The 13,247-nt window shown below is 34.0% G+C and overlaps 2 protein-coding genes across 7 annotated transcripts in view; one reads left to right on the top strand and one right to left on the bottom strand.

Moving 5' to 3' along the window:
- The window catches only part of CDK13 (cyclin dependent kinase 13), a gene marked incomplete at its 5' end in the record, with an annotated part of 105,780 nt that overhangs the window by 9,209 nt on the left and 83,324 nt on the right, over positions 1-13,247 (bottom strand). For 2 of the 4 annotated variants that reach the window (XM_081080024.1, XM_081080026.1), the window contains 4 exons: positions 568-773; positions 2,259-2,306; positions 6,745-6,876; positions 7,443-7,559. In XM_081080024.1, the coding sequence (XP_080936150.1) occupies positions 568-773; positions 2,259-2,306; positions 6,745-6,876; positions 7,443-7,559 (503 nt within the window). The remainder of the gene's footprint in view (positions 1-567; positions 774-2,258; positions 2,307-6,744; positions 6,877-7,442; positions 7,560-13,247) is intronic. The other 2 variants (XM_081080025.1, XM_081080027.1) reach the window with 1 other exon arrangement.
- Positions 1-13,247, top strand: part of MPLKIP (M-phase specific PLK1 interacting protein) — a 67,467-nt gene that overhangs the window by 45,821 nt on the left and 8,399 nt on the right. For 2 of the 3 annotated variants that reach the window (XR_013995371.1, XR_013995372.1), the window contains exon 2: positions 7,911-7,988. The exons of the other annotated variant lie outside the window; for it this stretch is intronic. The gene's annotated coding sequence lies outside the window, so the exon portion shown is untranslated. The remainder of the gene's footprint in view (positions 1-7,910; positions 7,989-13,247) is intronic. 3 annotated transcript variants of the gene reach the window in all.

Raw genomic sequence — 13,247 nt, 5'->3', positions numbered from 1 at the left:
TTCTCATGAAGATGCTTACACTTATAACAGATTGAGTCAAAGGAAGAAATTTAAGTTTCCCCAAAATATTCTTCTCTGTCATACTTCAAGTCATTTTTGGCACAAAATCTGATTCCAACCTTTGAGATTCTATAGTACTATGGGAACCATATTAAGAATAATCTGAGGATATTATAAACAGTATGAAAAGAGCTTCTATTATAATTTTTGACTTACTCCTTAAGTATTCACACACATTGATGCTGAGCCTGTGAGAATAGTGCTGAGTAAAAGACTTACCCATTCCGCCACTAGGGGGAAAAGGAAACGAGAAATCTGACTAATCACTAGTCATGTAATTTGATACCTCCTTTATAAATTAATCTTACTTTGAGATTCTTTAACACTGTGGTGCTAGTAGCAGTGAAATGTCTATACTGGCAAAGGCAAGTATCAAGGAAATGTCAAGTTTGGTGAATAAACCTTAATGTGCAACTTTAACCACAAATGCTTTAACACTCCAGCAATGTAATCAACAGCAGCCACAAAACAATATGAAGAAAACCAACCCATGGAAGCATTACTGACCAGATGCCATATTCGAGTTGCCCTGAGATTTCAGTTGTGAAGTCGGCAGCACACCCTGGGGTGTGTTGGTTCTGCTGTCATCCAAGCCCAGAGACAAGTCCTTTCTTGGGGCTTTAACTGTGGAAACATCATCAGTCATGCCCATCTGCTTCTGTCTTCTTCGCTTTTTACTCCATAACTCATGACAATCTTGCCATAAAGGAAGACTGAAAAAACAAAAATCAAATTGTTCGTAATTGCAGTGACATTTCTTAACAACAAAATGCTAGTATTTTAACAACACCTCCCCCATCACCCCGAAGTTGTCCTTGAAGACTTCATACATCATCGGCTTTGTCAACTCTTCCACTAAAACTCAGCCTTGATGCCCCACCTCCTTTCAGGACTTCACCTTCATAGACAGACTATTATTCTGTGGCTTCTGAATAATCAATAAATAATAATTTATTACAACTATAAATGAAGAACATGTCATAAAAATAGGTTTCAATTATCCCTGGTGCAATTTTTTAAAGCCAATTTTTATACATCATACACTGAATATGACATGAAAAAAAGGCAAAAAATATCCGATTTGCAAAAAGTAGACATAGGATTAAAAGGAGTAAGCCTAGACGTTTGTGCAAAACTTTCTAGTAAGAGCTTTTCACTTTTTCATACCCTCGTATTTGCCTCTATAAGCAATGTTGCAGAATTAAACTGATGCAACAGAGGAGTTTCAAAAACAGGTAATCCAGGCTAATTACTCATCAACAAAGAGTTCTGAATAACTAGCAGCTATCAAAATTACCCACAATTCTGAAACAATTCTACCTGAATGTAATTTCATAAACCTGACAACACTGCAGAATAACTTTTGTTTAAATAAAGACATAAATATTTGATTTATAAATGTTTTCTTCTTACCCTAACAACCCAATGGGAAGTTACTGTTATATCTATTTAAAGATGAGAAAATTGAGGCTTGGAAAGGTTAATAAACTTGCCCAGAATAACTACAAATTCCTTTAAGCAGCCCCAACCCGGTGATACATATCTGCAGTCTTCAACCTATATGTTTTCTTCTAAGGATCATGAAGACTTTCTAGGGGGTAAACCTAGAATTGTTTTTAAAAGTATTTCCATAACTATATGTCCTCTTTCCTAAAATTGATCTTTGAGAATGAGCTACACATTCAGCAAATTCTTTCATACCTCCTCTTTCACATTTACTGTTATCTAATGTTATAAAATAAAGGCATATGCAACAATATGGTTGAATCTTAGCAATGTAATATATTAAGTAAAAAAAAAAAAGTCATTCCGAAAAGATTACAAACAGCATGACACTCTTTTATAAAACTAAAAACAACTGAAAGTTTAAAATATAACTTTTTATGAGTACATATAAATGGCAACAAAAATATATACAAAAGAGAACAGGAATGACAATTACCTCAGGTGGAGGAAGGCAAGGGGATAGGTTGTGGGGGGGGAGGCGGTATGATATGATTAAAGTAGGTTATTTTCAAGCTTCTAGCTTTAATTTGGTAGGCTCATGGCTGCTTATCAACATCATTAAAAATAACTAATTAAATTAAGTAACTAAAACAAAAAAAGAGAGCCATGCATGGACCAATGATGAGTGACACAAGGATTATGATTAAACCAAGTCTATGCACCTGAGGTCCAAAAACAAAACAAAGGCATACCTCTCAGCCATCTTACTATGGTGCATTGCCTCAGCGTGTAAAAACCTCCTGGAGTAACAAACAAAGGGACAATTTGAAATATTGATATTGGGAAGCTATAAGGCATCATAATCCCGCCAAAGACTTCCCTTTCTCTCCCTCTCCCGCTTTCCCTCTCCCTCCCTTCCCTCTCTCTCTCTGTGTATTACAAGGTATGTGGCATTAGCCTCTGCTCGAATATTCTGAATTCAGATGTACTGCAATAATGCAGTAACTGAAGTAATTTCACCTCCTTCAGCCTGATGTTCAGGGAATGAATGCATTGCTATTGCAGGAGAATCCCATGAGTAAAGCAAAGAAAGCCACTGAAAAGGGCTTTTTCTCCCTCCCATAATGTAAAGGTAAGATTCTTTCTGGATGATCTCAACACTCACCTCTAGGAAAGATAAACATTACCCAACAAATAGCTCAAACAGATTTAGAGATGCTGACTCACAGATGTATATACCAGGAATGTTTTCTACTAGGATGACCAAATTATTACGTACTTTTCTGAATGTTCAAATACTGGCTCAGACACTTACTGTATCTTATTAGGCAAGTAATGACCTCTGTGCCTCAGTTTCCTTATCTTTAAAATTGGGATTAATAATACTTATGGGGCAGCGGTAATATATGTTAACAGCTGTAAGTACTCAGACAGAGCCTCTCACATAGGAGGCCCTATGTTCATGTTTGACACCACTTATCATCATCCAATAAGGTAATTTAAAACTATTTTTATCAAGTCACATCATGAAATATTTATTCTGCTTATAGTGGGTCATATTCTGTCTTATAAACTGTTTAATGCTTTATACTTGCTATTAAGAAAAAATAAAATTATAGGCTAGCTGTCATTCTAATTCACTTTTTAGCAATATATACCTTTTCTATTTTCATTAAATACATCAGAAAAGTTTGACAGGACATCCAATTAATGGAGTGTTGTTTTTTTTATGCCCCACTCTCATTTGATTATTCCTAAAAGAAACTGATCAGAGGAGTTTAGTACATACACAGTTCCCAAAGGAATACCAAGGCCTTTCTTCATAGTCCTTACCTCATAAATAACTTATAATTTTAAACACATATTACATATTATAAAATATTGAGTTATGTTCTTTATATAAACTCAATCTAAATATTAGTTCAGTATCATAATTACGACCTGACTGCTTTAGTGATGTTACCTAACAAGATGTATCCAATAATTTATTACTTGTTTACAGAATTTTCACCAAGATGTGTATTAATGTTTATTTTTAATGGAAAAAAATGCAGTTAGGTATGTTCCAATAAAAACTGAGTAAATTTAGGTGATGTGACGCATTTGACAATATGAACAGTGTTTCCAATTAGGTTATATAGCAGGCATTTTTCATAAACTGAATGGGATATCTCTATAGTTTCAAGGATTTGACAAAAACATATTTTAAAAATGTAGTAAGAAACACAATTTAATAAACTTGATTGGCAAAGTAACACTGAAACTACATGCTGACTTTCTAACCTTTATTAAGTATAGTGGATTAAACAAGTCCTAGCAAAAGAAAAAGTAACAAATATAAGAAGTCATTTACTAAGTATTGGTAAAGCTTCTTTGCTGGGATATTCTGAATTCAGATGTACTGCAGTAATGCAGTAACTGAAGTAATTTCACCAAAATTTGAAAAACTAAATGATTAACGACTGGATAAAATACATTATCTTTTGGCAGTCATGCTGTTTCCAATTCTTTACTGTCAAAAAAAATTAAAGGAGGAAAAAACCCCTTAAATGTCATTAAAATAATGACCTTTATTATTTTAAAGGTCATTAAAATAATGACCTTTATTATTTTAAAGGTCATTAAAATAATTTTTGATGACTGATCACTGTGATTTTGAGGACATAATATGGAATGAGTTCAAAGAACTCAGTGATATAACTGACAAAACTCTACCCTTCTCAAATGCTTGTTTATAAGGGTACTTAAAATAATAAAAATTACAATTAATGTGGAACTATGTGCCATTCTAAAATAAGTACTATTAATTGATAGATATGCAAATTACACGGGGGGGAAATCTCAGCACTATTTATTTCATTACATTTAATTTCAACTAAATCTTCCTTTTTTAACTGAAATATGTACTACTACTATTCGCGATAACAAGAGCTTTATACCAGTAAGAGGAAATTTTTAATTGAATTTTCATTTATATACACATTGTTTTAAGGAAGTATAATAGGGTAATCAATAAAATACTTTTAAGCAAAAATATGTTGCAATTAAAAACCTGCAAAAGCAATGTAAGTTCAAGATGAAAAAATAACAATGTTCAATTGCTTTAGAGTTTCTTCATACAGTTTCTAAGTAAATACTGCTGAATATAAAGATCCTAAGATATTCTGATTCCACTGAATGTATTTTTAAAACTGATATAACTGCTTGATTTAGGTGTCAACACTTATGATACACTAAAAATCACATCTTTTGTGCTATTCAAACCCTCGATTAAAAAAAAGTTTAGATGTCAATTAAAAATGTGCTTTGATACAGTTTTACCAGAATTCTTTCATGTGGACCAGTTAAACGAAGAGATCAACTTAGTGTTACGAATAATGCGAGAAAAATGACATTATATTCCTCTTGATATGATAACAGAAGGAAGTACACATCACTACCTACATAGTATTTTTTGCCAAAAACAATAAATAAAAAGTTACTCTAATTCTAATTACTAGAAAGCAATTTTAAAGCCAGACTGTAGAATGTTTTACAAAACAGCTGGCTCAGACTTTTAAAAACTGTCAGTGTCATAGAAGTCCTTCCCAAAAAGTGATTCAAGACTGGAGACATGACAGCTAAATGAAATGTGTGAGTTCTGAATGAATTCTTCATCACACCCCCGTAAAAAACAGGCTATAAAGATTATTGTGAAGAAATTTGACAATGGACTATTAGATACTGCAATGTTAAATTTCTTATGCTTTATAATGGTACTGTAGTTACATAGAATTAAGTCCTAGTTCTATATTTATTATTTATAAATGAAGTGTCACTTACACAATATGTAATATTCAAATAGTTCAGAAAAGAAGTTTATATAGAGTGATAAAGCAAATGTGCCCACACATTGAACCCTGTTGATTGCAGGTTCAGGATCTATGAATGCTCCTTGTATTATTCTTCCTAATTTTTCCATAAAGTAGAAAGTTTTCCAAATCAAAAGTTTAAAAATATTTGAAGGGATACTAGAGCCAAAGTTTCAAGACTGCTGATATATACTGATAAGAAAAAAAAAAGAAATAAAACCAAAAAACCCAGGAAACAACTCAACAAGGAATGATTCAGGTCCCTCAACATGTCAGATGATAGATCCTTTATGCCTTTCAAATAACCCCACAAAGGCTATTCAAATACAGCAAAAACTTCATGAAGTTGAATATGATGGTCTCACTGAATTATAGTAAGCCCAATCTAAATGGAAGAGCCAGGATTTGAACTCCAAAGCCCACGTTTGTTCATTTACAATATGATAACTGAATTACATGGAAACATTTTATTATTATTGGGATAGGCTTGCTTTAAGGACGCTCATCATCATTTTAAAAATTACCAAGAAAATACCTACAAAGTTTCCAGATCCTACCACGAAGAACCAAATGGACTGCTTTGTCCCCTCCCCTTTCCCCAAATCAATCCTAGAGAAATTGCAGGAGCCACAAGACAGGGGCATTTCAAGAACCCAGCTATTCTCACTCCCAAGCTCTATGCATTCCACCCCCTTCCCACGTTGGACAATAAACTCATTGTATACAATCAGTTTATATACTAATTGTATACAGTATGTAATTGTATACAATCAGGCTTTTGATACTAATATTCTGTTATTCAATGATAAAAATTTTCTATTGCATAGTTTGCCAAAAAGTATTTCAGAACTCCTGTTTCTTATTGGACTAACTTGAATTTAAGAGCTGGCTCCACCCTTTACTAGATTTATATTCTTGGGCAAGTTTCTTAACCTCTTTGAGCCTGCTTCCTCTTCTGTAAAATGATGGTAATAATACTAATACCCACCTGAGAGGACTATAAAGATTAATGTAGGCATGAAAAATGTTTAGCACAGCACTCAAAATTTTAGCTATAGCAACTGGGAGTATAAGCAGTTGTACTGGTATAAGTAGTTCTAGAATAATGATGTTACATCAGGAATATTTCCTTAGAGTTAAAATATATTAATGAAATTAGCTAGAGGAAGGCTACTTTTGCTAGTCGTATATGGTTAGCTGAACATTAAACAAGGTTCTGTATTCTAAATGTGCAAATTATGTGTTTTACTATTATTCTATTTATTTTGATTTGTTCTATTTATTTTAACTAATCATGGAATAGCTTTTCATTGTTTATATACAGGTGTTATTAAAACTGTCCAGATTCTTTACATATGGGATCTAACAATAATAAAAGGTCACTTACTCTGGGGGAGGCATTTTTGAGGGTTCCACGTCCCGCAGGAACTCACACTGAAGGGCCTGTTCTGCAGTGCAGCGCTTACTGGGGTCCAAGGCGAGCATGTAGTCAAACAAGTCCAGTGCGGCTGCAGGAATGCTGGCGGGGAGAGTTACAGGGGTCAGACATGTTCTTCACACCATTTAATGTTTCTTTAGCAGCTTTTTTCAAAGACTAGCATTTTATAACATTTGCAATACTTTATTCCAATACATTCTAATTTTCTTTTGAAGAAATATTTTTACATAATTTTATAACTATTATTCTAAATAACTTTAAATTTGGCCAACAACAGGTACATTTTATTACTCTATGGGCAATTTGTGACATAAATTAAGAACTGAACAAAACAGTTTTTCCTACAACAAAATAAAAACCTGAGCTCAAGTAACTTGAAAGCTGTTTCATTAAAATTTAAAATATTATTAAAGTTCTTTCACATAAGCACTGAATCAAACACACAAACCCAAACCACTGATTTCATAATGGTGGTGACATGGTAATTTGCATGTAGCAAAGGAAAACTCAAAATTATATGACACAGAAGAATTGTGCTACGTCTACCTTGGGTCAATAGAGGATAGAGTGACATTTAGAATTCACAAGAAAGAACAACAACAAAAATCACTCAGTGTAATATGAATGTTTAAGCGCCCCCTTCTTACAAAACAAATTCTTCTCTTAACTTTCGACGATACTGCTTCTTTGGTTTCATGGTGTTGAAATATGGTAGTTTGATTACATCGGGCCACACTGCAGGACATGGACTCCCACATATACGGCTAAACACACAAAGAGAAGTACATCACTATAAACTACACAGAAAAAATAACACATACAACTGCTATACAAAACATCAACTCATTTTTAAATACACAAAAGCTGCAGTCCTGATACAAGTATAAGTCTCATTAAATATTGTAGTCATCCAACTTAATTACTTGTTTTAAGAAATAAACTTAATTTCAGTGGCTACTTCTAACACTCCAAACATTCCAATGTTTACAAAATCAAATCTTAAAACACAAGTAACACTCAAAATATACTGAACATATTCTGAACCAAAATGAAGAATTTTATGCCAATAAATTAAGGAACCTGAGTTTAATATATGTCTTTCTCTGGTTTTATAGGTACTTGTCATTACCTCTTCTCATGGATATAATAATGTTAGCAATAATAGCAGAAACAGATATCCTATCCTCAGGAAGGTAAGTATATTGTAAAGACTGCTGAATTCCATCAGCAGGAGGACCCTGAAAGTAACATCCCTGAAACAAACAAGTTCTTCAAATTTGTGCCACTGATTTCAAGGTATAGAAAATTTTTAACTGTTTTACTCTCTACTTATCTACATCTTGAAAACACTCATTATTTTTGTATTAATTAGTAAGCCCTTGTTATGATAATTTATAGAATGCTGTAACAAACAGGTAACTCCAGCTGGTAAACAGTTAAATAGTAACTGATGTTGGTAATATGTAGATAAAAAATTGGTTAAATATGCTTGACTATACTGAATCTCAAGGATAAATGTACATTGTATATAAAATTGTCAACTGGTCTTCAAATGTAAAAAGAAAAGGTCCATGTATCACTGACTAAAAGTAAAAATATTTTATACGTACATATAAATGCATGCACCAATGTAAATAAGCATGACAACTAAAGTTGCCAGACATTCTTTAGCTGAGCTTTAGAATGCTACCTCAGAAACACGTACTTATTACGTGAGACGACCTCTAACGTTTTTTAAGCTTTATGTCACTCAAACTGTGTTATTTGTTTCAATATACAGTAATCCCCTACCTGCAGGGGTATGTTCCAAGCCCCTCAGTGGATGCCTGAAACCATAGACAGTACCCAACCATACATCTGCTATGCTGTTCCCTACCTACTATAAAGTTTAATTCATAAATTAGGCACAGTAAGAGATTAACAACAATAACTGATAGTCAAACAGAACGATTATAACAATATTCTGTAATAAAATGTGTGGTCTATCTTTCTCAAAGTTATCTTATTGGACTGGATTCACCCTTATATGGATGGCATGGACATGCTGGACAAAGGGATGATTCATGTCCCAGGTGGGACGACGTAAGATTTCATCACACTATTCAGAACAAAATGCAATTTAAAACTTATGGTTTATTTCTGGAATGTTCCATTTAATATTTTTAGACCGCAGTTGACTGCAGTTAATTGAAATTGAAACCTCAGATAAGGGAGGGACTACTGTAGTTTAGGATTTTCCTACGCCCAAGGTTTTTAAAAGATACAAGATCTTCTTTGTACTTTCCCAATCTCTTGTTTCTTACAAGCCAATTTTCAGAACCTCCTGAAAAACACAGTGGCTCTCTTAGGAAAGAAGGCCAAACTTGGGAACATGGCTTTCTAGTATGATCTGGTCCCAAACTGCCTTCCTAGTCTCATGTCCCAATTCATCTCTCCCGACAAGTCAACCATTCCTCCATAGCTATGCTCATATTCCTTCTCCATAGATTCTACCTGGCTGAATTCTTTTCATTTCTCAAGATTCAGATCAAAAGTAACCTATGCATAGAAGTTTTCTGTACCCCCAATACTACTCAGAATGGTCACTCTTTGTATGCTACTTGTTTCTCTTGACACTATTTCATCCTACTTTGTATTTTAGTTGTTTACATGTAAGTTTCTCTCACTAAATTACAGTTTGGGAATCACGTCCCTCAAACAATAGACAAGTGGGGAAGGGAGTAAGAGAAGTAAGTACACAGGCAAAGGCATGGCAGTAGCCACGTACACACTTTTGGGAGGAAGTAAGGAAATCTGTATGGGAGGAATTTAGGGCTCAGGCAGGTTTAGCTGGAAGCATAGACAGGGCCACACGATACAGTTTAAGAAGCAGTTTGCCTGAACATAGTTGACCCTTGAACAACATAGGTTGGAACTGCACAGGTTCACCTACATGTGGATTTTTTCCAATAAATACTATAAATGTATTTTCTCTTTCTTATGATTTCCTTAGTAACATTTTCTTTTTTCTAGCTTACTTTATTCTAAGAATACCGTGTATAATGCATGTGATATACAAAATCTGCGTTAATTGACTGTTTCTGTTATACGTGAAGCTTCTGGTCAACGGCAGGCTCTTAGCAGTGAAGCTCTAGGGGGCAGCGGGGACAGAAGTTATACTCAGATGCTCCACTGCGCAGGGGATTGCTGCCCCACCCCATGTTGTTCAAGGGCCAACTGTACAATAAAGACAAACTCCGAAAACAACGTTTAGAACAGAATCCTGTGTGATACTGGTCAAATTGCATTGCATAAGAATTTGTTTCTTCTTTTGTAAAATGGAGATTAATTTTACTTCAAAGCTGTGAAACTAAATGAGCTAGTATCTGGTCCATTAATAGTCTTATAATAAAAATCAGTTTCTTAGCTAAAGAGTTTAAATTATTTTATTGTATGTGTTGTGGGAAGACACTTGAGTACTAAAAGTTATCTAATTGGTAGCAGCATGCAGGATGGAATATTTATACTGAGGCAGGGAAAATTACTACCCTGTTTCTCCGAAAATAAGACCTAGCTGGACAATCAACTCTAATGCATCTTCTGGAGCAAAAATTAATATAAGACCTGGTATTATATTATACCCAGTTTATATTATATCATATCATAATCATATCACATCAAATTATATTAGACCCAGTCTTATAGTAAAATAAGACCGAGTCTTATGTTAATTTTTGCTCCGAAACACATATTAGATCCGATTGTCCGGCTGGGTCTTATTTTCAGGGAAACACGGTAGAAACTAGGAAGCACAGTAATTGATGATAACTGCATTATTAGCAAAATCTGTGCCTGATGGCCCAGATTCTGGGCCAGTATTCTGATCTACTGATTTATCTATTCTGGTGTCAATACCGTATGGTAGCTTTATACTTTTTTTAAGGTTGACAGGACAAACTCCTTGGTCTACTCACTCCTCTAATTACTACTCCCAGAATTTCCTTGCAGATGAAATGTAGAATCAATACTGTCACACTCCAAAAGTAGGAAAATCCTCCTGGGATTCAACTGCTGCTGTAAATTTATAGATTAATTTAGAAAGAATTGCTGTCTTTACACAACTTATTATTTCTATCCCAGAAATACTCAATTTTTGTATTTCCTTCATTTTTATGTACATGCCTTCAATTAGATCCTGTATTTTTTAATGGGTTTTATCTTTTACTTTTCCTAAACAATGTCAGAATGATTATGATGCAACACAATATTGGGGTTTCTGATTTTAATTGGAGTACTTTCATTGTTTACCACTAGGAAGGATGACGACTTTGGTTTGAAAAGCACAATACTTAAAGATATTTACAGACACAAATTCACAAATATATCCTGTGAAGCAGACATTCATTTATTCCTTTTTACTAGGGGTTTTATTTTTGTGCCTTATAAATTTTTAAAAGATACTTCAGTTTTATCAGTTTGATTTTTAGAAACCCTATTACTATAATCATTATCTGCATTTTCTTCCCTGGGCCACTAATGTAGTGATTGTATTAAGAGATTTCCTAATATTTATTCATGCTTACATTCAAATGAGAAATACAACTGGTCCTATTAAAAGTACTCTTATTGTAGTACAATGCTGTTGTTTTGCATCAATAATCATGTGAGATTGGTATCCAGCAGTCCTCACAAATCGTCCAAAGACCCCGGGAACCCCCTAGACCCTTCAAGGGTCTGGACATTTAAAGGCATTATGGAGACATGATTTGCCTTTTTCCATGTGCTGACTTTGCCGTCATGATGCAAAGCCAATGTGGGCACACCCACCAGCTCCCTCGCATGAGTTAAGCCAGTGGCACCAAACCATGAGCAGTTAAGTTCTCATCACAACCACACAACCTCAGGGCAGGTAGGAAGCCAGTTTCACTTAAGAATGCACTTAATGAAGCAGTCAAAATTATTAATGTTATTAAACACTAACGCTTGAGTATATACATCTTTTTACTATTCTCAGTGCTGAAGTATAAAATACTCAACAAAGCACTTCTGCTGCACAACAAAGTCTGACAGCTATCTTGAGAAGCACCTGTGCAATTATATGAGTTGCAAGCTGAAGTAGCTGCTTTTTTTCATGGATCAACATTTTGACCTGCGAGAACTAACAAACTACGGTCATTCAGACCCGGGTACCTCACAATTTCTCGAAAAGGAACAAAGTTAGGTTGTTACTCCAAGAAAGACAACTCCGAGGAAGACAACTGTCAATTGCACAATTCGAGCATTTAGAAGAAAATTAGAATACAAAAAATCTTATCATCTACACCATGAAATTGACAGCTTCACAACTAATACCTAAAGGCTTTTCTGATGAGTGGTGATAACAAAAATATGATGAAATGTTATATTTGGAAGATCTGCTCAATTCAGTGATACAGTGTTTTCCAAATGTTCAATACATGATACAAAATCATCACAGTTATAAAATATCCATTCAAGAGTGCAATAGAAACCAGTGGATTTCAGTATATTAGAGTACAAAATATTCTTTCATATGGTTCAAGACTGCATATTATAACTAACCTGCGGAAAATTACCACTTATTTAGTGCAGTTTCAAAAAAAAATATGCACAATTATCTGAAAAGACTATTGAGAACAGCAGGCATACCACAGATACGAGGATCCCAGATGTACGTTATTAAGCCAGACGTTAAAAGATTTCTCAAAATGTAAAATAATGCTCTTCATTTAACCAACATTTATCCCTATTTGGAAAATATTGACTTCTTACAATTAAAGATGTTATTTTTAACATTTTAAAATGAATATTTTATATTTGTTTTAATTTCTAATGTGGTACATATCAATAGAGACAAATAACACAAACAAAAGCTCCTAAGATCTTTCATAAGTTTTAAGAGGGTAAAGAAGTCCTGAGGCCAAAACAATTAAGAAGCACAAGTCTACAGAATTTTTCATGCTATTGATTTATGAAGGTATACATGCTTCATTTTTTAAAATATAGGAACTTTCCTTCTTTTCATATATACTTATTTTCATTTATACTCTGGAACAACCAAAGCCAATGCCTTTAAAGTTTTTAAAATTTCACCTGTGTGACCATCCAGGCTGAGGATTTTGGGAAGTGGGGGGTAACGGGAAGTAAGGGAAGGCTGGATAGAGAGAAGCAGGATTCTTTTTATTCCAATCTACTTTTTTTTTTTAATTAATTTTATTGGGGTGACAATTGTTAGTAAATTTACATAGATTTCAGGTGTACAATTCTGTATTACATCGTCTATAAATCCCATTGTGTGTTCACCACCCAGAGTCAGTTCTCCTTCCATCACCATATATTTGATCCCCTTTACCCTCACCACCCACCCATTCCAATCTACTTTTAATTTCCTCCATGATTGTGTTTATTTCATAAGGCTTATACTTAAAAGTGGTGACTCTGTGTAAAATTATTTT

The sequence above is a fragment of the Rhinolophus hipposideros genome (assembly GCF_964194185.1).
Source record: "Rhinolophus hipposideros genome assembly, chromosome: 18".
Classification (NCBI taxonomy): domain Eukaryota; kingdom Metazoa; phylum Chordata; class Mammalia; order Chiroptera; family Rhinolophidae; genus Rhinolophus; species Rhinolophus hipposideros.
This window is presented reverse-complemented; position numbering and strand designations above follow the sequence as displayed.